General features: G+C 39.0%; 5 protein-coding genes across 6 annotated transcripts; 2 read left to right on the forward strand and 3 right to left on the reverse strand.

Annotated features, from left to right (window-relative positions):
- The first annotated feature begins 825 nt into the window (after positions 1 to 825).
- SOG1 (NAC (No Apical Meristem) domain transcriptional regulator superfamily protein) lies at positions 826 to 4,304 on the forward strand. Its single transcript, XM_021944241.2, has 6 exons — positions 826 to 986; positions 1,954 to 2,095; positions 2,277 to 2,463; positions 2,543 to 3,039; positions 3,353 to 3,793; positions 3,898 to 4,304. Exons 1-6 carry the CDS (start codon positions 979 to 981, stop codon positions 3,949 to 3,951), a joined length of 1,329 nt encoding a protein of 442 aa, XP_021799933.1. The 5' UTR covers positions 826 to 978; the 3' UTR covers positions 3,952 to 4,304.
- Positions 4,305 to 7,824: 3,520 nt separating this feature from the next.
- RTFL17 (ROTUNDIFOLIA like 17) lies at positions 7,825 to 8,394 on the reverse strand. Its single transcript, XM_021944235.2, has one exon. The coding sequence runs from the start codon at positions 8,222 to 8,224 to the stop codon at positions 8,078 to 8,080; it is 147 nt and encodes a 48-aa protein (XP_021799927.1). The 5' UTR covers positions 8,225 to 8,394; the 3' UTR covers positions 7,825 to 8,077.
- Positions 8,395 to 11,079: 2,685 nt separating this feature from the next.
- On the reverse strand, positions 11,080 to 15,054 carry STN7 (Serine/Threonine kinase domain protein). The gene is made up of 10 exons (XM_021958745.2): positions 14,452 to 15,054; positions 14,278 to 14,367; positions 13,847 to 13,969; positions 13,599 to 13,697; positions 13,011 to 13,179; positions 12,810 to 12,903; positions 12,216 to 12,309; positions 12,061 to 12,117; positions 11,497 to 11,910; positions 11,080 to 11,407 (listed from the first exon to the last, which is right to left on the reverse strand). Exons 1-10 carry the CDS (start codon positions 14,899 to 14,901, stop codon positions 11,231 to 11,233), a joined length of 1,767 nt encoding a protein of 588 aa, XP_021814437.1. The 5' UTR covers positions 14,902 to 15,054; the 3' UTR covers positions 11,080 to 11,230.
- A 1,292-nt stretch (positions 15,055 to 16,346) lies between these two features.
- Positions 16,347 to 18,091, reverse strand: GATL3 (galacturonosyltransferase-like 3). Its single transcript, XM_021958746.2, has one exon. The coding sequence runs from the start codon at positions 17,889 to 17,891 to the stop codon at positions 16,827 to 16,829; it is 1,065 nt and encodes a 354-aa protein (XP_021814438.2). The 5' UTR covers positions 17,892 to 18,091; the 3' UTR covers positions 16,347 to 16,826.
- A 4,308-nt stretch (positions 18,092 to 22,399) lies between these two features.
- LOC110757111 (Di-glucose binding protein with Leucine-rich repeat domain-containing protein) lies at positions 22,400 to 27,445 on the forward strand. 2 transcript variants are annotated; one of them, XM_021958655.2, is made up of 9 exons: positions 22,400 to 22,709; positions 22,836 to 23,888; positions 23,966 to 24,116; positions 24,231 to 24,302; positions 24,392 to 24,460; positions 25,160 to 25,228; positions 25,698 to 25,775; positions 26,329 to 26,537; positions 26,779 to 27,445. In XM_021958655.2, the coding sequence occupies exons 1-9, from the start codon at positions 22,640 to 22,642 to the stop codon at positions 26,880 to 26,882; spliced, it is 1,875 nt and encodes a 624-aa protein (XP_021814347.1). In that variant the 5' UTR covers positions 22,400 to 22,639; the 3' UTR covers positions 26,883 to 27,445. The 2 variants fall into 2 exon arrangements, with proteins under 2 accessions (XP_021814347.1, XP_021814345.1); XM_021958653.2 differs by having other exon boundaries at positions 22,401 to 22,709; positions 22,833 to 23,888.
- Positions 27,446 to 27,969: the final 524 nt, after the last annotated feature.

The raw sequence follows: 27,969 nt of genomic DNA on the forward strand, positions 1-27,969 counted from the left end.
CTTTTTTCTAAAAATAAAATATGTGTACCTGTGGTATCATATGGAATTCTTTCATATGAATTTTTTGGGTTTCAATGACAAAATAAATTAGAAATTTTGACAAAGGTAAAATTTTTATTTTTATTTTTTATATATTATAAATTTATAATAAATTAAAGAACAAATAGTGTCACACGGTTACACTGATGTCATATCGATATAATTTGAAAGCATACATAACTAATAGCTATGCAAGGAAGAGACCCAACCCAAACTTTTTGGAGATGTTGAGGGTGAGCAATATCAACCAATGCATCCGCAAAGGAAATTTGCTTTAGGGAACGCATGTTGAAAAGAGGAACTTGATATCTAAACATTGAATATCCTTTATTTCTATTGTCCTGAAGTTGTTAGTGAGAGTAAATTCAAGTAAAGTTTCTATTGTCCTCACATTGACGGTAAAAGTAGCTAATTTCCTTCTAAATTTTTAAACGAAGGTACATCATGCTTTATAAATTGCTAATGCTTGCCGTATTTTTTCTATCCATTGAAGCTAATTGATGGTTGACACGTGTGATAATAAAAAAAACATATTTTTGACCAACAGCGGTTAATGAATGAAGTTGACGCCAAGTCGCCACTTTCCCCTCTTCGCGCCCTCTTCTTATTACAATTATTGAAACTAGAAAATCGTTAAAAAGAAAAAAGAAAAATAATATAATATAATATATTTGTTTGAAGAAAAGAACACGCGGTTTCAATATTCAAAATCAAATTTTTAAAAAGAAATATTTTATTAGTTCTTGCTTTTTTCATAAAATACGAGGTAAATGGGAAAAACAAAGTCGAGTTAAATATAAATACCCGAAGTCCTGTTCGAGTCAATTGGTCGGTCAGTCGAAGTAGACGAAGCGCGGAGCGGGGAGAGAGAGAAAGCAAGTCGGCGGCCTTTGGAGCTCTGAACTCTGAGTTGGGCTTGTTCATCGTCATCGCTCAACTATGGCTGGGTATGTGCCTCTCTCTGCTGCTATTTTAGTTTGGGCCAGTTTTGGATGACTTTAGAGTTTTTAGCTTTCTTTTTTTTTTAAAATTGTGTGTATATTTATTGATGCTTCTTTCAGATTTATCATGGAATTTTCTGAGTTTTTCATTCAATTTGTTATAGTTTATGTTTTCATCTGATCAATGTACCATGAAAAACAGTTATCGATTTAGGACATGTAGTATTTTGTCAGTGGACTGAACAGTGGCAATCAATCTGTAAGCTTTAAATGACAGTGGATTATCAATTGACAAATGACAGTGCTTAAGCTCTGACATTTATAAACTACTTTCGTTCAGTTGAGAGCCATCCTGAATGTTTAGCAATGGTTATTGTTCTGCTGTCATTGTTGAGTGCTGAGCTATACACTTAGATCCATAATCTCTTTTTTTTCTTTTTCGTTTTTTGTGGGTATGTGTGTATATTTCATGTATTAATCGTTATGCCCTCAGAGGGTTTTATTCTGTTTCAAAGTGTACCCTTAATTATATTTAGGTGGGAAGGTTGAGAGAGGGATTCATAATAATGTGTAATACATTTATTTTCCAAGAGATGGAAGAGGCCGTGTGCACCTGAGCTAACATAAACAGCCTCTAAATAGTATGAGCTTTGCTGTGTTCTCATAAAGTCAGAGGTCACCTGTATTCACAGTTTGCAATGACACACCTCTGTGTGTGTTCTGATAATTTAGGCACTTTTAATACTTTGGTGGTGTATTATGATAATGATTGATTAATCTTTCATATGTTGTTTCTTCTCAATCGTCTTTGTCCTATGTTGGTTATACCTTTATGTATATTTTCAGTGTACTCCCAGCTTAATTAGAATATCTGGTTTTAATTAAGATGGGTTCAGAGTTTACAGTATTTTTCTGATCCATATGTTGGAGCAACTGATTGTTTCAAGTGTAATAATTTGTGTGATCTATGCAGACCATCATGGTTGGTGGACAAAAATAGAATTGCCACAAAAATCAAGAGTGCATCTGGAACCAGTGATCCTGAAAGAATTAAATGGCAAAGCAACCCAACTAGAGCTTGTCCAAATTGCCAATATACAATTGACAATAGTGATGTAAGATTCTTGTTTTTGTTTTTTCATCCAGATATTACACTTTTAACGTTCATCGATGAAAACCCATCAGTTAGAGAAGCTCTTGTTGGAAAACATTTCCAACAATTTAGTTAATGAAAGTTTGTTTCTTTTTCTTGGATCTTCTTTTTTAACAAAAGTCGTTTGCAATTTCTCTTTCCAGGTTGCTCAAGAGTGGCCGGGTTTACCCAAGGGTGTAAAATTTGATCCAACTGATCAAGAGATTATATGGCACTTAATTGCAAAATCTGGTGCAGAGGAGTTAAAACCCCATCCTTTTATTGATGAGTTTATCATAACTGTTGATGATGATGAAGGAATTTGTTGTTCCCATCCTCACAAACTACCAAGTAAGTGGCTAACATTTTTTTTTTTGCTTAATGCTGGTCCTTAATGTTTTATTAATTGATTCAAAAAATTAAATTTTAGGTGTTAAGCAAGATGGAAATGCATCCCACTTCTTTCACAGAGCAATTAAGGCTTACAATACTGGAACCCGAAAGCGCCGAAAAATACATGATGGTGATGGTGATGTTCGCTGGCACAAGACTGGAAGGACTAAACCAGTGATGTTGGATGGGGTTCAAAGAGGATGTAAGAAGATTATGGTTCTCTACATGAGCACGGTCGGAGGAGGCAAACCTAAGAAAACCAATTGGGTTATGCATCAATATCACCTGGGAACTGAGGAGGATGAGAAGGATGGAGAGTATGTTATATCCAAAATATATTACCAGCAGCAGCAAGTCAAGCAAGCTGATAAAACTGATCAAGATCTTCCTGAAAGTATTGATCTAGTTATCACAAAAGTAGATCCAGTCACTCCCAAGTCGGTGACTCCTGAACCTCCGCGCACTGAACGAAAGCTTGCTGATTTTGATTTGGGACAAGATACTCCTGCTACTTCCAGAGATCCCTTTCCTCAGGTATGGTTTGTTTTCTATATTTGATTTTTAGTTTACTTCCAGTTTTCTGCTAACAGCACGTCAAGACATTTTTATTGTTTGTGTCGAACATACTCAAATTGAAGAGTTAAATATTATACTGTCTGCATTCACATTCTTGCCCTAATGGATACTCTCTCCATTAATAGAAAAGGGATATTGGATGCTGTAATTGGTAGTGGCATGTTTCTAAGATATAAGCAAGCTGCCTAAGATTTTTATGATTTAATGTAAATGATTGATCGAAAGAGATACTGATATGGGCTATTTTTGTGGCTTCTGTATTCAACTGAAGCATCCTGAGATGGACCATGCTGAAGATGAAGTTCATCCTGAGATGCACCATGCTGAAGATGAAGTTCATCCTGAATTTGAAAAGCCTGACCATTATGATCAACACAATGTAGAAAATGAAGCCGATGAAGTAATAAATAACACTGAAAACAATGCTCAGGAAGATCCAAAATGGTGGGACAGCGAGTCACAGAATCTTCTGGATTCGCAACAACTTGTGGAAGGGTTGTCTCTGTGTGATGATCTTCTTCAGAGTCAATCTCCAATTAGGGCTGGACATGAAAATGGTGAACCAGCACAGGTCAAACCCCGTCTTGCTGATTATGCTAAGCTAGGACCAGAGAATTTAAAGAAGGATCTAGAGGAGTGCCAAAATATTGTCCTTGATCCTGCAAATATTATGTTAGAAGATACACCTCCAGATTTCCGACTTAGCCAGCTCGTAAGTCGCCTTCTCTGCCACTTAGTCTTGCTTCTTATTCTTTTAGTCAATTTTTTCTCTTTGCATTTTCTTATGGCAATGTATTTCTTCATTCGGTTTTGTAGGAATTTGGGTCACAGGAAAGTTTCCTTTCTTGGGGTGTCAAGTTGGCTGACTGAATATGGTTTGGGCTTTCTAGTTTTGAGTATGGTTACATGGTGGTAAATATTTTGTAGCTACATTTTGATTTAACTTTGCCTGTCAAATCATCTTCAGGTTCTGAGATCTAACCTTTTGCCAAACAGCTTGAATCGTGATATCTGGTGGGAAAAGACTTTTTTTTTTTGTCAAGGGTGGGAAAAGACTCTTTGTAACTGTAATTCACCGATATTTTGGGTTTGAGCCTTGATCAAACTTACACTTCTGCCCTCTTTAAGCTTCAAGCTGAAATGCAGTTGTTTTATCTGGTTTGTTTTGTATCTTTGGATTGGAAACATTGACATCCAAATATATAAACCTATTAATTCTCTTATATACCAGGCTTAATTTTAGTTACTGCTTCCAGCAAAGTAAGCAGCAAAGTGCTTATGTAGTGAATTGCATTTTAAGATGTGCGCATGACACTTTACTTATGTTGAACATATAAAATGGAAATTATAATGGATTTTGAACTACAGAAAACGCGCAAGGAAAAAAAAAAACTAAAAGTACATAAACGTGTGGACCAGCAAATTATTGGAAACTTTATACCAAGGAAAGCACTAGTGAATTGCTGACATGTAATAAAATGAGAAGCACAGCTTGGACCAATAAGACATTCATCAACTTAGAGGGCTTTATAGAACAAGCAAGTTGGCTTTGAAAATGGCTTGAGAGACCACTGGACCTAGCCTGCTTATGAATTAATCACTTTTGAGGTTCCAAGTGCTTCTTGATGAGCAGGCATGATCTTGCTTGGTGGGGAAGGCTGATTAAGACCTAGCCTAGCGCCACTGGACCTTGCCTGCTTATGAATTAATTACTTTTGAGGTTCCAAGTGCTTGTTGATGAGCAGGCATGATCTTGCTTGGTGGGGAAGGCAGATTAAGACCTGGCCTGTTTATGAATTAATCACTTTTGAGGTTCCAAGTGCTTGTTGATGAGCAGGCATGATCTTGATTGGTGGGGAAGGCAGATTAAGACCTAGCCTAGCAAGCACCCTTTGCTAGTGGCCTGGTAAGCATGTTGTAGGGTAAGTGCCCTTGTTGGACAGTAGGGCACCCACCCTTGTTGTATTAGCAAGACCTACCTAAAGCTTTTCTCCTTAGCACAATATGCACTTGGAAACGTACCCTTTTGTGTTGCAAAAGCGTCCGGTGCCGCCGGGCCTTGGTCTTCTCTTTTGATGCCTTGATGCGGCTAAAGAGTAGACACAGAGGGCCACAGCACCCTGGCAATATTTTTTTTGGCTCCAACTGAAGAAATGCCACTAAAAAATTCTTGAATTACTTTGAAGCTAAATTAGTTTATGATTCAATCTTAATTAATCACTAGTTTGAATAAGACATTAAGAATATGTTGTTAATTATTGTAATTACCTGACCTCAACTGCTAACAATATGTGTATACATGCTATTCAGTTAGGGGTCTTAGAGATGAGATTCAGCAACCTGGTTGGCATCCGGCACAACATAATCTTCTATCCTATATCGTATATTAATATCATATAGAGTTAATAGGCCACCTTCTTAATATTGGGGACACACCAGGACCCATCTCTTCTCCAATAATCCCAAAGAGTGTAAGTAAACCCTAAGTCAACATGATTAATTAAATGATAACTATGCCAAGACACTAAACTTTCTCCCTTCCATAATCCACATCCTAACAAGGAATTGAGTGTGATCACCAATCAATCGTGATTAGTTATCATCAATAGCATTTCAATGACGCCCACCAATACTAAGGTGTCATTGATTAGTGTGAGATCTGAAATCACACGCTATTTATGCTAATCTCTTAAATAATTTGTTTATAATCCTATAAGGAAAACAGCGAAAGAAAAGAGTATTGGAGAATCTTCTTCATCTTCATGATTGATGACGAAGCTGCATACTTATCCATATTCAATGTTGATGTTGATGGGTTATAACGCATATCATCCATGTTACACTTGCGCTTATTATGATGCGTAACATTTTCATTATTGGAGAACAAGGGATGTGCCCAGTGTGGACCACACGTGGGCCGCATGTTTGATTAGAATAGAATCGGTTGTGTGGTGGGGTTGAAGATTGGGGAGGCGCACGTGGGCATGATAAGGCTGCTTTGACCCAATCGGCTTTCTGTCGGGGGCCTCTGGGCTTTTTTTTATAGCCGAAATAGCCCAAAAGAGAAGAGAGAGCCTCAAATAATGCGGAAAAGGTATAACGAGGAGTTTAAAGTGAGGAGCTTATTTGAAGGTTTCAATCCCACCATCAACAAATGTGAGGAAATTAATGGACTTAAACATTTTAAGTAGTTTGATGGTAGGATTGAACTCATCAAATAAACTCCTAACTCTAAACTTCTCATTGTAAAAGCTCCCGAAATCCTAAAAGCCTCCCTTTGTGAGGAGAAAAAATTTCGTATTCCCGTTTAGTTGCCCTGTTTTCTTATTTATCTCCTCATATCACTTGTAAAAGAGGATACAAATAAGAAGAAAGAGACAATTAAACTGGAGTGAGGAAGTATTTCTCCAACCTGACAGAAAAAATAGAGGAAAACAGAGAGAGAGGTGGCACTATCCTATGTGGCCGACAACAGAATATAAGATTGCACATTCAGCTCCTGTGCAACTGACATTCTGACCCACACAACAAGAGGAAGAAAATAAATAACGACAACAAAATAGAGCTGTTTTTGGTTTTTACAAAGATAATAGATCGTATGCCACGTGTCCAGTTACCATTGTGCAACTACGTGTCAACGTATTATGTGAGTGCGTAGAGAATTACGGTGCTCCAGAGAGTAGATGGGGTTTACTTATGACTCCAACAAAAGTAGAAGCTGCTGGCCTTTTTTTTCTTTTAACCCTTCCCTATTTCTTCCTCTAAAAGGAAAGAAGAGACAAAAGGGAATACTATTGGGGGTAGGCCCATCATTACCGTACACGTGGCACACGTGAACATGAGTTGGGATCCAATAATTCAAGTGGCCCACAAAGGAAGAGGGAGCTTTGAGTTTGGGTTTTGACCCAAACGTGAAAAGCTGTTTTCACAAGGCCATGTTTGGGAGCTCACTTAGTTGAAGACAAGGCTTAGGTGGAATTGATTTTGAGGATATGGTGGTGGTGGTGGTGCTGTTGGGGTTGAAGACAAGAAGGTCACAATCAAAGCTTATAATATTATAGTGATTAGTGATGATGGGCCCAACTGCAATTGTTTGTTTAATTTTAATTAAACCTGGTCTCATCTCAGGTACAATTTTGTCATCAACTGACTAAATCAAGTACTAATTATGAATGCATCTATCTCTTATGGTTTCTGCACTTTTTGGACATGCAATCCAAAAAAGCACAAATTATGTGGAGGATTGAAGTGAACCCTACAATTTCCAAATGCAATCCTCACTTGAAATTTAAATGATTAACATGAGAATGCTTACGGTCCATTTCCTTTAACAACACTGTGAGAAGATATTTAAGCTGATGAGCACCAATTTGATCTGTTCATAATTCTTCTTTTAAATCAATAGATTGAGAAAACCATCTCAAAAGGAAGAAAACTTGGGTTGGGCAATGGGCATGCATGTGAATCTTCAATTTTAACAATCAAAAGTTCATTATAGGAAGTGAAAAGCTTAGGCTTTAGTTGCTTTGACCTTCTGAGGTAAAGCAGAGGCTTTAGGGAGGTGATGATTGAAGAAACTTTATACCTCCCTCTTTTTTGAATCTTCATAGTTGCAAGTTTGGAACTTTCTTCCAAATTTAAGGCCAGAATCACACGAATGTTGATCATTGTAGCTCAATCATATAAACATAAGAAACTCAAGCTTGTAATATACAGAGAGAGAATGAGGAACACTAACAACTCTAGCTTGTAATATAAATATCAAACTTTATATTATGCTATCCGATGTACATATCTAGCCCCACAAGGCCCAACCCATACAAAATTTTGTTTCAACTTCCTGACAGAAGAACATTGCTGCTATTTACACTCAACCAAGAAGATCAAGATAGAAAAAAAAGGGGGAAAATTAAGAAGAAGAAAAAAGGAACCAAAATCTTCTTGCCCATCATGCCATGGACTATTGGGACTTTTAAAACTTTAGCTAGGACTTGAATTAATCATGCCAGCAAAGGAGCATGACCACACACCTCCTTATGATGTAAAGCCTGGCTCTTTGCTCTCTGAGGACCCCTCCAAGTCCTTTGCTTGAAGAAAGCCTTCTCTTGCTGCCTGCCATGGTGGAATTGCTCACAATCTTCATATCTTTACAATCTGTTTTGTTTTTCTCTTTGACTGGTGCTGAGTTTTTGCAAGTCAAATGAGGGTTTTTGAGGGAATGTGCTTGTGTGAATTGGTTTCAAAGTGCAAAGGCCAAAGGGAGGTTCTGCTTCTTATAGAAAGAGGAGGAGAGGGGTGTGGTCCAATTGCTCACACAATCAGATTGGTCTAAAAAAAAGAGCCAAGGATGGGGCATGAAAGGGTGTGAAGTGCCCCCAAACTCACCAGACAACACCCCAAATGGAGCCCACAACCCACTTTGGAATCCATACCCCAAGCAACACATAAGAAAATGATAAAACAATCCAACAAAACAAGGACCCCTCTCTCCCTCTCCCCCTCACATGTAATATTGCTATGCCTACATAGTTCTAATTTGGACTATTATATCATATTTTATTTTATTTTACTCTTTTTTTATTTGGGTAAATATATCAATATGTTTGTGTAGGCATTACCCACCAGCATAATGGGTCGGCCACCACTAACCACAAGGTAGCAAGTTTGTTTTTTTGGTAGTTTATGAGCTGAACCTTCAAATTTTCTAAATGATGAGGTCATAATTCTGCAGAAAACACCAAAATTTCCCTTCTTTTCTATTGCTTTTCCTTGTTGTTTTTCTTTTTAACTTTTTGTTGGATCCACGTAAACAGGCAATAGGATTAGGATAGGAGGTGGGAAGAAGTTGAATCCTACATAAGAATGCATATTAACTAACTTTAATCAGCATGATTTAAGACTCTAATGACTTCAGCTTATCATCATATAGACTATAAATATATAGCAGAACCATATCTGTAGGGACAAGACAACGGCTTTGATAGCAATGTTAGGCTTTCCCTGTACCATGCTCCGGCAATTATTGCATATTTTAGGTGACCAGTGAGCACACAAGAAATGCAGATGATGAGAGTGCATTGTCATTTTTGGCTGGTTTCTATCAAAGATGATGTCATTAAACTTTCACTGTGTAACAAACAAGGCTTGTTGAGAAATGGGTTTCTTAAAACATGGACATTTTTTTCTGCTTGGCTTGTTCTTTCAGAATAAAGGCCAGAAGTTGAATTTGCTGATTCATCTCATGATGATATATATATATATATATATGTGTGTGTGTGTGTGTGTTATATATTTGCAGAGTAGGCAACAGGGCATGCAGATGAGAGAGTAAGATTTGCAGAGCTTGCACTTTAAACACAGACTGAAATATTTGGTGGGCAATGTGACAGACAAAGTTGTCTGTGTGTGCTAAATGAGACACTAGGAATATATGGAAAGGGCAACTAAAAAATATATTATGATGATGAAGCCATTTGCATTTTGCAGTGGATCAAAAGGCCCAAGATTTCCCAAGCAAAGCGAAGCAATTATATAAGACCTGAAAACCCAAGCGATTGATTAATTTATAGGTACCTTATGCTTCACCAGAAACAAAGCAAACCAACCCACTTGCTCTGTCTCGTGCTCCTCCCATTTTTTTCTCACGAGGCCAACTTCCAATAAGCAAAATTTTCCATTTTTTATTCTTTCTGTGAGCAATTTTAAGCTGTCAATATCTAATCAGGCAAATCACAGATTACACCCAGATTAGAGCTAGAAATTGGTGCTAATTAGTTTTAATCTCTGAGTCTGAGAGCACTTTATTCAAAGTGTCTCATGTTATGTTTGTTGTTCCAAACGCACTTGGAACAAAAAAAATAATAATCTGGCTTGGTTGTACTGAACAAGAAGGCCAGACAGAGTTGCACGTGAAGTTCTCGTGATTTACAATGTCATTGCCTGTAACATAATATTAAACCTTATCTTATCTCTAAAGCCCTGAATTATATTTGTTCTTGATGCTTCTATTAAAAGCAACTTCAGGTTCAATTCAATTCCTTCCTTCTGCCACATGTTGTGTTGTGCTTCCTCCCTTCCACAGCATTTCCTCTGCCTTTTCAAATTCAAATTCAAAATGGCAATCAGCTGAAAGCTTAGCTAGCATCAACCATGAACATGTGAAAAACATCTGTGGATTGTACGGACTTGAGTGGCAACTACAGTTGTATTCTTACATGCATATCGGGTTTTGGCATGCTTTTCTTTAAAGGAAGCTTTGATTTGAATAATTTTTAAGCCACGTTCTTGAATTAATGTGCGTCAATTACAGCTTTTAATTGCCGTACACTTCAATTTCCTAGTGAATTATTGTGTTCGTGCTCGTTGACCACATAGCCAGCATGGTCATTTGCATGGCTGGTTCCTGGTTAAGATAATCATATAATTACGTAGTGTAGCAACTTTTGACGAAATGGGGAATTCTGCAAACAAAAAAATGAAAAAGAAAAATCTATGAAACACAAAGGAAGAAGCCCAACTCGGCCAACTGGGTTTTGGTAAACTGGTTTTGCTGTCGGTGGAAGGGTGAGATTGCTTGCTTAAATGACTAACTCCAAATCACACTAGAGGCGGACCCGTCGATCCATGCCAAAGTCCAACTACGAGCATTAGGTTTGCCAAGTCCATTTGCTAGAAATAAAATGACAACAATTTAGGGTAAAAATTGGGAATAAGTTACTAATTAATGTTTAAAACTTGATCCTATATTCAAGTTAAAGGAAGGCAATGACAGAGAAAGAAGGTAAAAAGGCAAGCACACGAGCAGAATAATCAAGTTGCCTAGTTCAAGTGCATCACAGGCTCACACAGCCTTGATATTGAAAGACTCAGAATATTTTTATTCTTTTGGTCAAGCAGGACTGAGAATGCTTGCTTGCAGTTGCAGTTCATGGAGGACTGTGTCATAAGATTTATAATCCGTATTCTAAGTCCTTGCACGTGTGCTCAAAATATATAGGATTTGTTTTTTAGGAGGAACCAGTATTCGAGGTATGTTTCTATTAGATTCCAGCTACTTTCTGTCATGTTTAAACATAATTCTATATCACCAAGTTGGTCAATTAAGACAGCTACACAACATTTACAAAAGGAGGAAGAAAAAAGCATGTCTTCACGAACTTGAATCCTCTCTGGGAATCCACCTGCTCCACCAGAGACTCTTCCTACGTTGGTTAAGCTCATCCATGCTCTCATTCAATGTTCTTACAATCTTCCTCTGGAGCCAAAGAGCTGACGCAAGAGCATTTCTTCTTAGAGCACTTGCCTTCTTCTTATTAGGCTCCATTTCCTGCACAATATAGAAATAAAGATCACTGTGCATACAAATCCTGAAAAGAATACGGTTTACTGATTTCTGAACTTAGTTCAGGTACAAACTCTGAGGTCTTGAAGCTGAGCTTCTGTGAAGCCACCGTCCTGCTGGGTTCCAGATCTTGCCATTAGCCGAATAATCCATTTGGCAGCCTCCCCATAATCTTGTTGTGTATATCGAAACAGTTGCAGCCTCATATTCTGCATCAAGGACAGAGCCAACAGGCCTTCCTTGTCAAAGTAAGGATATGCTAAAGCTGTTTTTGCACTGATTCTTTGTCTTGCTTTGTATCGAACCATTGATGTCAAGAGTTCCCATCCAATTCCACCATCCAAATCCAACAGCTCAAAACCTCTTCGTAGTTCGGCGCTAGCACGAGGCTCAGCGCTTTTCCTCCATGCAACCAAATCATAATCACACCTTTTTAGTTGACGGTTGAATTGTATTAGGCTGTTGTCACTCCGTAATCCTGGGAATGCCTACAGGAAGAAGACTGTCAGTATGAACCCTTTAAAACCCCCATATTTATAAACTTGAAACTGAACGTGTGTGATAATAAGAAGTTGAATGAGTATCAGTCAATTAGTTAGCATAACAACTATAGCTACCTAGCAATTTTTGTCACTCACCATTTGTAGGAATATGAGCCCGGTACTGTAGATATCAAATCTATCGGGCAAATTCATCTGTTTAAGACCATATAATCAAAAACCATTAAAGCAGTCAGCTGCCTGAGAAAGTAAGCTAGCTATAATCAAAACCAAATTCACAGTTAATATTCCACCTGCCATAGAACTGGGGAAAGTGCTGTTGCCACTGGAGCAGAGGGAGCGGATGGCGTTTGTGTGCTCATGATGTATTGCTCTGGTGCAGCATATCTGAAAAGGGAAGGATCCAAAGACATCATGAATGCCTTCTGATAAGAGAACACTACATCAATTTGAGTGAGATGTTATAAGAAAACTGAACCTAGGTATTACTAAAACTATGTAAATCAGAAGGGTACACTTTTAAGACTGATGATTCAGCTAGCATTCATTCAGAAATCAAATATCATATATTCGATTAACATACAGGTCTCATGTATTACGAACTTCACAAACTGCAGGCTTTTTGCTGAAACTTTTTAAAAATATTTTTTGCCCTGACCTCCATCTGGATAATTTTTTGCAAATTAAATTAAATTGTGGGTGTTTCTGTTTAATCAGTACTTAGGATCATTTCAAGGTGCATTAGCCTGACGAACCTGATACTATTTTAAGGTATCCCTCCAGACGACATTAACTATATTAGTGCTGAAAATTTAGTTCCTTCGTCCATAGATGTAAAGTAGAAACTGAAACTCATCATTCATTGTCTTCTCCAAGTAGAGGTTTACCTTGGATCCAAAAGAAACTCCTTTGGAATATAGTTGATGCCAACTCGCAAATCTGCTGCAGCTCCAAGATCAATGATCTTGAATGTTCGAGAGCCTGCTCATTGTTAAAATAGCAATAGGAAATGTTTAAACTCTGAGAATAATTGAACTTTTCCAGTTCCTCCATTGACTCAAATACAGCATGCCATTAAGTATTATTACCTTCGGAGAAAATAACATTCTGTGGCTTTATATCCCTATGTACAATGCCTGTTGAGTGAAGACCATCTAACGCAAATAACAGTTGTCTCATAATTGTTTGAATGATCCTATTTTCCCTTTCCAAACCCTTTGGCAAGTCCTGGACATTTCCAATAATCATGGTTTCTACCTGAATTTTATGCGACCATCAGTGAAGTTAACAGTTGTAGAATGAAATTAAACCAAAATTTACTGTAAAAATAAGAAGCAACATGTAACCAGCAATTAACATGCCAAGTCCCATTATCATTAATTTTTCCAAAATTTTCCTTTTTGAATCAAAGATCAGTTTAAACATAGATGATGGATGAACCATGGAAGCTTGTAGCATACTGTTGGTAAAGAATATCTAAATTTTGGTCATAATTAATAACTAGACTGAAAATAGTGGTGCAATCCCAGTTTCAACTGAATAATCAAATAACTATGTCTCGAACTTTTCCTGCTAGGATGTTAATTATGACAAAGAAATCATCAGTTTCACACCAAAAATGGTTAATTCTGGCAATTTATAGGGCAACCAAAAGGCTGATGAGAGAAAGTACCAACATTATAGGGAAAGTCTTTACTTTGCATCAAATCATACAGCGTGGCTTCCCCTTCAAACCGCCATATAAGCCAATATTCAGCTCCTTTCTTTGCAGAAGTCTGCAACAAGATTCATGGTATTAATTCTTATAATGGGGATAGAACTAGAATGTACAATGGAATGAGCTATCAAAGAATTCTTTTTCAAACTTTAGATATAATGATACCCTTAAAATCATATGGAACTAGCAGGCATTATAGAGTAACACCTCGAGAAAGCCGTACTTAAAAGCAGCACAACTATTTGCACACGCCCTTCGCACACGTTCATTCATCCAAATCTCTACCGCACCATATTCAGTGGCCTTCTTCAACACAAAGTCACCTTCTTTCTAGTGACAACCAAAAAACATAACATATTAGCATATCATATTCTCATACTCTTCTTTTCTTTTCTTTCTTCCAATGTGAGAAGACACTGCCCATTTGACAATTCAAGTGAGCTCCTTATCAAAACCCAGACTTTTGACACAAATCAAAATTGAAGTAATGATTGCAAAGGCAAATTAAGCAATACTTGTTGAAATCATATAACTCAATTTTGAACTCAATCCATTTGATATGTTCAAAATTTAATTCATTCACTAGACCAAGTAAAATAACAAATTTATGTAAAGAAATTCAATTAAGTACTTTATACCTTGGAAGAAGACTTCTTATTAGCCAATGAACCTTTGTAAACCACTCCAAAAGCTCCTTCACCCAACTTTTTCCCCAAAACAAAATCATCCTGTCCCACAAAACCAAACACAAAACAAAATTGAGATTCCCAAATAAAATCCAAAATCAGACCAAAAATCAGCCAAAAACCAACCTTCTTGTAAGTGGGTCTAAAGAGCCTTTCAATAAAAGCAAGCACAAACATGTCAAAGAACCCAGGAGCCACACCAGGAGTAGCCCAGAGATAAGATACGGCACTCAGAGCCAAAATAGCACCAGGGGCTGTGAGTGTTAAGCCATTAGGCTTCGGAAGAGTGCTTCTGTATATGATATCACCGCACTCCATGACTGTACACGGAAGCCCCACTCCCACGCCCAAAAAGAGGTCCTGAACCGCATGGATCAACTCGCCGCCGCCAGAGGCGAAAACCAGCAACGTTTTGGGGTTGGAGATAGTTATTGATCTTGAACTGGGATGTGGTTCGAAACTGGGTTTATTAATTCTAAGCTTCTTGCCCAGAAATGGTGTTGTGGGTTTTGATTTGTGAGGGTGGAGCTTGGCCACTCCTATACTAACTCCCCCGGCTGCAACAGTAGCAGCCATGGCTGTACAGAGAGAGAGAGAGAGAGAGAGAGAGAGAGAGAGGCTTTCAGAACTTGTATGGGTGAAAATCCAGATACCTATAGTCGCTGGCTTACTTCAAAAATGTCTTTCAATGTAGATTCTCTCTCTTTCGAAGGTGTTTTCTTTTTTTCTCTTATTTTCCTAGTGACCGTTATTTTGTGGAGGGAAATGGCTCAATGGGATTCATGGATAATAATTCACCAAAAAATGACAGATTGACACGTCAACACATGCAACCACAGAGTTGGAGTGGGACCTTCATGTGCATCGTGTATGGAAAAATACAAAAAGACAAGACTAATTGGGCTTGGGAAAGTAGAAATATTGGTTGGTCTTGAAATTAAGATTGGGTTCCAAAACCCATGTTTGAACTGTCTTTTGCTATGCAACCCAGTAAGGCACAACTTGACCTTGCCCACCATAGAAAAAGTCTGGCTCATTTCATTTGCCTGCTCAGAGTCAGAAGCCCATCAACAAAAAATGAAAACGCCCACAACATAATGTTTTCTTTTGCTGGACTTTCCTTTTCTGTTATATTATTATTAATTTGCATTTAAGATTAATGCGTCTGTGGTCAGTTGTTGACGGTGGTTGTTGTCCTTGTAGCCTTTTAGGCAATGGCCTTGAATGTTGTTGACGGTGGTTGTTGTCCTTGTAGCCTTTTAGACAATGGGCTTGAATGAGCACGGGAGGGACGACTCACCTTGGTTGGTACTTGGAGGGTGAGTGCATTTATCATCCACTCCAGCTGTCGGTGGCTCAATTTTTACTGCACTGCACCATGGTTGGTTGCTGCCATTATGCCATCGCAGCGAGAAATACTTAGTTGATTAATAATATTATATCATTTATGTCATAGTTTTATTGATCGGAGTACCAAAATAGTAATATCCTTACTTTATACAAGTCTTTCTTCGTAGCAGCTCCTCAACCTCAAATTAATGAAAGGCTATATTTTATATAATAATTTATTTTCTTTATTCAAAAATCGAATCATTGCTTTTCACTGTTTTCAGGTCTGAGGCATCTCACAACATCCCATTCAAAACTAGAAACGCATGAATGATATTTGCCTTCCGTACACAGGAGTTTGCTCATTTTTATAAGAAAAATGATAGGGAGATCAACTTGGGATACCAACTTATGTACCAACTCTCTAATAGAGCGTGGGACCTATTGTATTGGTGGGCTCCACCTCTATTAGAAAGTTGGTATCCCAAGTTGATCTCCCTAGCATGACCCTTTTTATAATAAGTCCTCTTCATCACAAGTATGTATCACCCAATTTTAATTTGCAAAACCAAACATTATTCTAACAAATTCTTAACAACCAAAACGCCCCCGTATTTACAGTAAAAGAAACTAGTGGGTAGGTTGGGAAGAAACTTTTTCTTTTTTCTTTTTCAATGATTGTACTCCAAAAGTGAAAAGTAGTAAACACCTTTGATACATTCCACTTCCACTACCAACAATATCTATTTTTAGTCTTTTACACACACAAAAGAAACCAAAAAAACAAAAAAACAATGCAATCTTTCATTTCCGAATCTTCACCAAATACCCACCCATTGGGCCATTGGGCCATTGGGCCATTCCACTTCACCTACTATAATTACCAGACCATACTTGGCCTTCGTAGATATTTCAAATTCTTACCACGCACCGACAATTTATCACCTTCCTCTTCAAAATCCATTCCTTTTTCTTCAACACGTGTCCACTAACACTATCCCCGCCATTTCTAGTAAAATTCCCCTTTAACCGCTGTAAATTCCAATGCCTTAAACCAGCCCAGACAAAGAGGACATTGATATTGTCGGATTTATCACCACCGCCCCCGTCGCGTGCCGGCAGAGCAGAGATCGTCGGACATAGCGCAAGCCTCCGTGAATCACGATGCGGCTTCAGCTATCAGAGAACAACGACGAATGACGGTACAGATCATAGGGGGCCCACAAGCTATCCAACGGACACGGCCGCTTCGAGTCCAGTCTCAACCACGGCTTGCCCTTCCCGCTCCAATGCAGCAGGCTCACGGGCCCAGGGTGGAGGTCCCTACACAGCCCCTCCAGGTTGTCACCTCCAAGCCCGTGCTGGTTCCACCTGTGCTCCACTCCCTCCACGTCACCCGCGAAAACCAACAGAAACGGAGGCAGCGACCCCAGCTCGTATATACGACACCGTTTCTGCACCCTCATCCAGTGCTCCAGCTTCTCCGTGTACTTTCCCTCCCTCCATTTCCACAGATCGATCACCATCACCCCCGTGTTGAAATAGCACGCCCTCCGACCCTTAAACGACGCCGCGAATGCCGCGTTTGACCAGAATTTCGGGGTAAAGTAGTTGGTGAAGTTGGCGTGGCAATATTCCGGCGCGCCGAGCACGCGCCTCCCGAGGTTTATGTTCCACAGCTTCGCCACGTCGTCGACGACGATCAAATCGGAGTCGAAGTAGATGATGCGGCGGACGCCTGACGGTAAAATATCGGCGAGGTAGATTCGCGCGTAGTTGAGGGGCTGGTCGAGGGCGCGCCGTACGGAGTAGGAGATCTTGCCTTTCACCAGGTTGGAGTCGAAGTGGTAGAGGTGGAAGGTGAGGTAGGGGAAGGTGGAGGTGATGACGTGGCGGAGGAGGTCGGAGGGTCGGCGATTGTGGTGCGAGGCGGCGATGAAGTGGAAGACGATGTTCTCGGGGCAGGTGGCGTGCTGGAGGACGGAGAAAACGCCGGCGATGGAGCCGCGGAGGTAGGTGGTGTCCAAGGTCATGGCGATGTGGATGATGGAGGGGTTGTAGTGGGAGTGCTGGCCCAGTGAGGACCACGCGGTCCGGGGACATCCTCGTCCATTCCGAAATGCAGGTGCTTCTCGAAACTTCGGGAGCTCGACGGCGGATGTCGCCGGAAATTTTACGGTGGCGGTGAGGACGAGGACGATGAGGAGGAAATAGAGGCGACCATGGTCCGGTGGCATGGTCTGGGGGTGTTGGGAATTTGAGTGAGAAGGGGAATTAGATATTGGACTATGAAGTGTGAAATGGAGGGGAGAGAAGGGATGTTTTAGTGAGAGGGTAATTTTGGTATTTTGTGGGGCCCTGGGAATGGAGTATGAGAGAGGAGAGATGATACTTTTGATTGATTTTGCATTCAATGTTTTCCAGAGAATAGAATGAGGAGAGAGGGAGGGAGGGGGTGGTGCAAAGGCAAGAGCCAGGCTGTAAAGACGCGTGGGTTTGTTAGTTGTGTTGGGGACAAAGGTGTGGCCATCTTGTGGTGCATGGTTAAAGCTTTCACGGTAGGCATCAAATGGGCCGTACGATGGGAGGCATACGGTGGACGTCATGTCGTCTCGTTCAAATAAATTACTGGGATGGGTTAAATATATAGGATTACAGTAATAAGACGCCGCGGCGGCGTTGTTTAAGAGTTAAAGTTAGGGAATGTGGCCTGAAATTAGCAGCAAATAAGATATTTTTTTTGCTGTATCTATTTTGTAGGGAGCGATGAATGGATGGTAAAATGTAATTAAGGGAATGAATGGGCAAAGCAAATCCCAATACATTACACGTGAATGCATCTGTATTTATTTTATGGGATCGATGGATGGATGGTAAAATTTAATTTAATGCTTTTTGATGTGGAAATTAGATTAGGGATGGAAATATAGGCTAAAGAAGCTTCCGTAATTCAGTGATTAAAGCAGACACTTGCTACAAATGCACTCTACTGCTGCTATAATACTTGAATTTGATTTCGACCGTTGCATAATTTTGAGAAATGGGAAAGCCATCAAAGCCATGCATTGCATTATAAATTGAAGACCGTATAGAGTAGACGGTTTGGCAGTAGGTTAGGACAGTTATATTAAATTCATTTAAAATATAATTTAAGACTATTTTGATCTGGATGATATACAGCTGGAGATGAGCGATTAAGAGGGTTCCACCTGCCACTTGGAATAAGATCCATTATTCCATTCCACCTGGCACTTGGAATGCATATCATCGGTGGTTTCGCTTACGTTTGATTAATTGTGTAGTTGTGTTAATTAATTATTTAAATGGCCACTGGCATTACTCCCCCCCACCTTACCTCACCTCACCTCACCCCTGGTGTATTCTATATATCATACAAAACAAATATTAGAATTTCGTAGAGCATTCATCTCATTCTCAACCACGACGGACATTTGGCAATAACTATCTACCTCGTCAATTAGTGATCCATTTTTCATTTGCGTCACATCAATTGCCAGATGAATCTCATTTGCCCCAAGCGTGATTTATTATGCCATATGTAGCATTTTTGTTGGATTGTGTTCTTCATAAATGAATGAAAATTTGTCATGAAAATGTCACGATCATATATATATATATAAGCTCACCATGGTTCTGTGTTGTGTATTTGTGTTACATGAAATTTTGATTTCTAAACGTCATTCATTATTGATTGGTGCCACTAGAAAGCCTTGGCTATAACATATATAACAAGTCGATGTTAAAGGTATTGTCATGTATGTCATTTTAAGCAGAGTCATATTTAATTAAATAATGTTAATGGGGACGTGATTTAACATGTTAAATGTGGATAGTTGTTGTTTTAAGAAATGCTTTTATATTTGTGGTATTTGTTTTGTATCTTAAATTCTTAATTGACGTGTCCTATATTGTATTATTGTGTCACTCATAACACACGATCCGGAAGGTAGGAATTGGTAGTTTCATTTGATACCCTAATAACCCATCTCAAAATCAAATACTCAACCCACCCACCTACACTACCCAAAGTCAGACGGACGGCCCCTCAGCCCACTTAGTTTGGTTTGGTGGGATATACATATATAGCCCACAAAAGCACAACACCGATAGAATCATTGCATATAGTTAAAGGTATGTACAATACTAGGCAATTTGAGAGTGGAATTGTCACGGAAAAGATGGAACTCATGGAATGCGACAAATCTAGAATAAGGTTGGGGAGGGGAGGCAATCCTCACTCTTCAAAAATTCCCTCACAAAATATATATACTTTAGATACAAACGATATTTTACTTTAATATACTCTAAATTACAAGAAGGAAGATTCAAATTTGGATGCATATTGGGGAACACATCCGTTCTAGCCAATTTGACTAAGTCCATATTTTCTATTCATGCCAAAAATCATATGAATCAAAAGTTATTTGAAAATCTATAATATGCAAAAGAAAATGCACTTGATTACATAACACTAAATGAGAATGTGGGATAGTTAAATGACCAAACAATGTCCGATTTATCCCATTTTTTTGGTATAAAGAATCTTTGAAAGAAAACCTTAAAATTACACAATTTCGATGATTACATAATTATAATATTATTATTTAAAAGAAAACAAAGACATTATTTACTACAGAAAGCGTTTTACTATGCTTTGAAATGAAGAAGATTAAACGACGACATAACAGTGATTTGTCTCTATATTTGCGCACGATAGAATTATTTCCTAACAGCTAATAGATATGTTTTTAATTGCAGAAAACAACAAACCATAGGTCACGGATACACAGAGAGTTCAACGCAACTCCAGGCATGCATGCATGCATACATACAAGGCAACAACAATAACTAGCAAACAAGGCGCAAGTAATTATTTTAAATAACAAGGTAGATTAGTTTACAAGAGCCGGGCCTGTTAATTAGTGGAATAATTAAACATATTAGTATCAGTTGACTGTCTTCATATCGCATTCACTGTCCCTATTTATTTATGAGGAATGCTATTCACAATCGCTCAAAAGCGATTCTCACAGCACTTGCTAGACACGTGTACCCGTTCCCATCCTTTCTTTTTTTTAATTGTTTTTTCTCTTTCTTCTCTCGGTTGCCTCCCTCTCTCTCTTATTCTATTATTTTTTTCTCTTCCTTCTCTCCATTTCCTCTTCCCTTCCGTGCTCTCTGGCCTGCATAGCCCTTTTGTTTCTATTTTTCTGGTCTGAAACCTCAGCACTCCCCTCCATTTTTAATCTCAAGTCTTAAGTCTCTCTCTCAAAAGCTGAACTGCAGTTGCAGAATCCATCTCAACCACAAGGTTGGGGATGCCTTTTTCAGCTGCCAATTTGAGACCAAAGAACAGCCCCCATATCTCAGCCTCTAAGATTTGGCCTTTACCCAAATTAACTGTAAACCCTGTGACCCAGTCCCCTGTAGAGTCACGGATTACACCTCCAGCACCAATAGCTCCATTAGAATTTTTCCGAGACCCATCAAATGGGTTTCTTTCTCGGATACCAGATGAGAAGAAAAAGAAGAAATTAAAAAAGAGAGAGAAGAGAAACAGAGAGAAAAGAGAGAAGAAAGTTAAGAAATCTGAGGGAGAAGAACTGTGATTTGGGGGAAGACATACACAGAGAAGAAGAAGTTTGGGTTTTTAAAGCTTGAGGTATTTGTTTTTGTGTTACAAAAGGTTTGGGTTTTTACAACCCATCGATGGAGACAGATACAGAGAAGAAGACGGAGACGGGGAAAAGAAAATAAGAAGGAGAAGAAGCAGGAGGAGGAGAGAATAGAGGGAGAGCAATGGAAAAAAAAATAGAAAAAAGAGAGAGACGAAGGCAACAGAGAGAAGAAAGAGAGAAAAGTAATAGAATAAGAGAGAGAGGGAGGCAACCGAGAGAAGAAAGAGAAAAAACAATTAAAAAAAAGAAAGGATGGGAACGGGTACACGTGTCTAGCAAGTGCTGTGAGAATCGCTTTTGAGCGATTGTGAATAGCATTCCTCTTTATTTATACCCTTCAAATCAAAATTAATAATTATTTCGTTTTAATTAATAAATATAATGGGTTTTGTCCCATCTTTTAATTGCTCTTGCAAGTTGCAAAGGGAAATTTCGTCAAGAGAAAAAGAAAAAGGAAAAAGGCTTGTATAATGTTGTGTTGGCTTGCATGGCTGCCAGCCCAAGAAAAAGAAAGCCACTGTATATCTTAATGGAAGATGCAGACGTAGGCATTGAGCCTTTCAACAATCGTCTGGTTTGTGTTGGGTCCCACCTCATTCCATCGTTTTCAGTGCAAGACTGAACCGGTAGCCGTAGGAGGGGAGAGCCAAGGCCCTCCTCCTCATTCATTCTTCTTCTACACTCTGCAATTTCCCAACTTTCGGTTTCCGGCTTCCGATCATCATCCTCTACTATTCTCTCACGCGAGGCCTGCTGTGCTCTACTTAAAGTTTAAAGTAGACACATCTACCATTTGACAAGGTCCTTTTCATGATTTATCTAATATTTCCACACCCAAAAAAAAAAAATACTTTAATCACTTCAAAATTTGACAAACACTTTCCCATTTATGGCCAGCCACTAAGCCCTCCAAAATAACAAACAAATCTTCTTTAATTAATTAAAAATCTCTTATATCTGTAAAGTAACTGGTAAGTTTGCATTAGTCTCAATCCCTGATTTAACTCCCCAAATCAGTACTATTTAATTAATTAAGAGTGATTCGTTAATTACCGAACCACCACTACTGAAATTTGTCGACTCACTCGACCCAAAGTCCAAATCTGGACCAGCGTTCACTTTCCTTCCATTCTATTATTCATTCGTCTTCCCCGCTAATCTCGCCTTCCAATCTCCGCCTTTTCTTCTTTCTTTCTTTGTTTTTTTACCTCCAATTTCATCAGTGTCAATCAGTCATGTCCTAAACACTCATCCCACTCCCTCCAAAAAAGAGAACAAAGAAAAGAATGACCCTCGTCTTCTTCCTCCTCTCCCTCTCTCTCTTCATCTCCTCTTCTGCCTCACCTTATCCCTACGGTAACAACCTCCACCCTCCACACTCCACAACCATTACGCGCATTCTTTCTCTCTCTATCTCTGACCAACTACTTTAACTAACTCTCTAACTCTCACTAACTCTACTTCTTCTTTCTTTCACAGCAGGACTCTCCTACCACATAGACTGCGGTGGCCCCACCGACTCCGTCGACCCATTCAACACCGCCTGGCTCTCCGACCGCTTCTTCACCGGCGGCGCCACCTCCGTCGTCTCCGAGCCCCTCCAGTTCCGCCACCCCCAGGAGAAGACCCTCCGCTACTTCCCCCTCTCCGCCGGCAAGAAGAATTGCTACATCATCCCCAATTTGCCCTCCGGCCGCTACTACATCCGCACCTTCACCGTCTACGACAACTACGACGGCAAGTCCCACTCCCCCTCCTTCGACGTCTCCGTCGAGGGCACTTTGGTCTTTTCCTGGCGCTCCCCTTGGCCCGAGGACCTCGCCCGCACCGGCGCCTACTCTGATCTCTTTGCCTTCGTCTCCGACTCCGAGGCCGATGTCTGCTTCTACAGCATTGCCACTGACCCTCCCGTCATCGGATCTCTCCAGCTCATCCGGGTCGACCCCGCCTCCTACAACGCCGTTTCCGTCGGCCAAAACTACATTCTCGTCAACTACGGCCGCTTCACCTGCGGTTCCGATCAGTTTGGCCCCGGCTTCAGCAACGACACCGATCTCTTTGGCCGCTCCTGGCAAAACGACAAGGACGTCCGATCCACAGACGACGATTCCAAGGTCCGATCGCTGTCCACAAGAAACACTATTGCCAACACGGACCAGAGCCCTAACTATTTCCCGATGAAATTGTACCAGACGGCGACGTTGGTCGACGGTAAAGGAGTTTTGGTGTACGAATTGCAGGTGGACGCGAAGCTCGATTACTTGTTGTGGTTCCATTTCGCAGAGATCGATTCGAGCGTGACCAAGTCGGGGCAGAGAGTGTTCGATATACTCATCAATGGCAAGAACGTGAATCGAATTGATATATTCAAGGAGGTCGGGACCTTCGCGGCTTATTCATGGAGTTACACTGTCAAGAATTTGAGCAGCACGGTGCTGAGCGTGAAGCTTCAGAGTGTGGAGGGTGCGGCGTTGATCAGTGGGCTTGAGAGCTACGCTCTGGTTCCGGCTGATGTTGCGACGGTTCCAGAACAAGGTATAATTTAATCCGACTTTATTATTTAATTGTTTGATTAATGATGAAAGCATTGAAGGATTATGACTGGTTTGCAGTGGTAGCTATGAGAGCATTGAAGGATTCACTTCGCATTCCTGATAGAATGGGGTGGAATGGTGATCCTTGTGCTCCTACGAATTGGGATGCTTGGGAGGGAGTTACATGCCATCTCAATAAGAATGAAACTGCCCTCGTCATATCTCGAATGTAAGAAATATATTCTCTTAATTTTGCTTTCTTTTCAATTTTAAACCTTAACCTACAGATGCAAATCACTAGCCAATGCATTACACATTCAATTAATTATATCATGTATTTCAGTGATCTTGGAAGTCAAGGCTTGAAAGGGTTTATCAGTGACCAGATTAGTCTCTTGTCAAACTTGGCAAGCCTGTAAGTATCAACTGCAAAACTACTTTTTGGTGGATATCCTTTATAGCTTCAGCTTATATTGTTTTTGTTTTTTGAATATAAATATACAGGAACTTAAGCTCTAATTCTTTGGAGGGCACATTACCATCTGGTCTAGGCCAAAAATCTCTCAACAAGCTGTAAGTCCCACTCATTTTGCTGCCAAGTCAGTAGAAATACTTACTGATCTTTGTTGTGAAAGATAAATTCTGTTTTGATGTTCTTGTGTAACTGAAAACTGTTCCTTAAGGGAACATCTCCTGGCTGAGCATCTATTTTGATTCAGTTGAGCATAATCTTACTTTTATTGTTTTCTTATATCCCTGCCCTGTGTGACTTGAAACTGTATTTCATTGTTCGTATGCATCATTTTTCTATTATACAATTCAAGAGGTAACGTGGATTGTGTTTTTCTTATGCTTCACTGATGAAACAAGTTTACCGAGCAGTTTGGAATCCTTTCTTTCAAAGCATTTTTCTTGGCCCCTTTCTCACTCTTCTTCTAAATAACATTTCTCTGTCATCAATTCACTTAGGAGTTGCGTCTGTTTGAAGATTATAATATTCGTTTTGGTTGTCATTTCAGTTTCGATGTGTATATTTATTATTAGCTTCACTTCAGTGTGATAAACAAACCTGCGAAATCTTCTGCTGACCTCTTTTCTGGAAAAGTTCCTCCTTTTCCTTTCTCACAAAAACTCTGTTATATTTAAGTTTTGCAAAGTGATAGCACGCCTGTTAATTTCATATGTTAACATATTCTGATGTTTGCTTTTATTTTTCTAGTCGTTTATGTGCTTCCGAGTTATTATTTATTTTCAGTACACTGCTATTTGTAGGGATTTGTCAGACAATCAATTTTCCGGGTCTATACCACAGAGTTTAGCCACTTCAAATCTCCAGCTTGTGTAAGTACTAAGTAGTTTCCTTGTATATTTGTGTCCATCATTTGGTGATAATGGAGCTTTGTTCCATTGTGCTTTTCTTAATCCATAGGCATTCTTCTACTGAAATGTTACCAATACTCAAGCCAAGTATTATAAATAAATGTTGTTGAGTAAAACACACTACACTCTATGGCCGAAGACACTGACCAGAAAATACACACTCAAAAGATCTTATAATCAACACAGAGTAAGTTCTTGTTCATCTGCGAGGGACAAATGCATTAGTTTGGAAAGGTCTCAATACTTTCTTACTAGTCTTGTCTATTGCGGATGTTTTATAGGAATTTCTACTTAAGCTAATATTTTATCATTCATAAATACAGTAGGTAATTGCCATTAACTAACAATGTGAAAGAAGCATTGTCTGGAGTAGCCCAACGCTTTCCATGTGTTTATTTCTATATTGTTAATGCACATTCTCTGTTCACAGGCTAATGAATAATAACTTATTGGAAGGCCAAGTACCAGAGGAGTTGTATTCGATTGGTGTGCATGGTGGATCTATTGAGTATGTCGTAATTTAATTTTATATTATTAGTTTCTCCTTTTGACATATTATTTCAAATTTTGATGAAGCTGTAAGTTCTCTCTATACTTGTATGTATGCTTGTTGGTTTGGTAAGGTTTAAAATGTAATATGTATGTATATATTGTTTTACCAGCAAACTTATATGAAACCTGCTGTATTAGTTTGAGAAAGACACTGAATACTGTCCAAAATTTGCTATTGGTATTAAAACATTTTTGGTTCCTGTGGCTGCACTTCAAAACATGGGCTATAGCCTGGCCTTTCTATTTTATTTTGTTGGCCATTGGGTTGGCTGGCCTTGGGGGTTCAGATTTGTAATCTATTAGGAGATGAACCCAAGACCTCTTTCTCGAAAGAGGGATGATGAGTTGTGTTACAAACCTTGTCTAGGAGTTACATCAGTTCGCAAGAACCTCTTAATGTTTATCACATGTGTTGCATTTACTTTCTTTGTTTTTGTTGGTTAAGATAAATATTGAATGTAGCTTTTTGTTGTATATTTAACCAATGAGCTACTGTGTTTCTTTGACAGTCTCTATGGTAACAAAGGTTTATGTGGGGTACCATCTTTGCCTGATTGCCCTCTATTTTGGGAAAATGGTGGCTTGTCTAAGAAGGGTAAAATTGCAATAGCTGTATCTTGTGTTTTTGTTTTCTGTCTGCTGCTGTTGGTGTTATACATAATCTGCATCCGAAGGCGTAGGAATGATTATGACTTTGGCCTACCTCAAGACTTAATGTGTGAGTATGAAATAAGTTCAATCTTATTTAGATTTTGATATTTAGTTGCAATCTTAAACTATTTTAGCATTTGGTTTCCTTGTAACAGCCAGAAATACTTTTTGATTCGTGTGGGAAATCTTAGGCAGTATTGGCTAATCAGATAGTTGGCTATAATGCTTTTATTTTTTGAAATTCTTCTACTGACAGGTTCTTTCTTTTGTTTTTTTTTTTTATAAAAAATTAATGGCTTTTCTTCCAGCACTTGCTGCTAAGAGAAACAGATATCAGAGACAGAAGTCCTTGATGCTTCTTGAAATGGAGAGCCAACATGCCAAGGCATTAACACCTTTTACTCCCCGGTAACGAAGTGTTTTCTCGAAGAAGAAAGTAGCAAACTTAACACTGACTTACCAAGAAGACATACAATGAGGAACTTAATTGTGTTTTGTACAAAGTTCTCGATTATGATGTGGACAGCAGCACCCCTGCTTCTGAAGTCGGCTTCATGGTTTTTGCATTTTGGAACAATTGTTCAGGCATGAAGTCCTCCTGAAGCCAGTCCGCAGAATACAATGGATCAAAAATTTTGACTGACGAAAGAAATGCATAAGGCCCCAGCCATCTTATACCAAAGTCTCAGCATTTGTTAGATATATTGATGTAAATTTATAGTTGAGTGCATGAAATGGAACTCACAATTCTACCAACTGGTCGCTGTTTCATTGTTACTGATTTCTGGTCTAATGATCCCCTCCCACACTAAATCTACATGCATTGACTGATCTTTGGTCAGATTAGTATTTGCCTGCAGAAATGTGTAATTTTTGTAGTGGATTTTCGTAATGCTAATTTAAGCAACTGGAAGGCTTGTTCTTTCTGATGAATAATTGAGGTAACCCCCTGAAAATATAGTCTTCATTTTTTCATATTTTTCATTAAGATACGCTTTTGTACCATTTGTTATTATCAGCTGCGTCTGTGAACTGAGTTTCAACCTTGATATGCAATTAGCAGTCTTATGGTGGAAAAAGTTTTCATATGTGCCTAATAATGAGAAAGTAAGAGCTTCACTATTTTTGTTTATTAGGGAAATAAAATTATCTTTTTATAAAATATTGTTGCTTAACGTGATAGAATTTTCACCTTTCAAGTAGGTGGAAAAAGTTATAAAAATAAAATAAAATAATCATTATAATAATTTATAAAATTGAAAAAATAAGTATCCAGTCGAGCAATATGATATGATGGGAGGTGGGTTTTCAACCCCCCAAAATTATGTAAAGCAATCATTTTATATATAACAAGTCACATGTTATCGTATATAATAATATATATTTTTAATTAACATACAAAGCAGCAGGTAATGGAATTCTTAACCTGATGACTTCCCAAAGTGTGAGGTTAGATTAGCTGCCATTTTGACAAAAATTGTCACATCCCGGGATTGTCC

Source organism: Prunus avium, chromosome 1, assembly GCF_965620075.1.
Source record: "Prunus avium chromosome 1, drPruAviu1.hap1.1, whole genome shotgun sequence".
In the NCBI taxonomy this organism is placed as follows: domain Eukaryota; kingdom Viridiplantae; phylum Streptophyta; class Magnoliopsida; order Rosales; family Rosaceae; genus Prunus; species Prunus avium.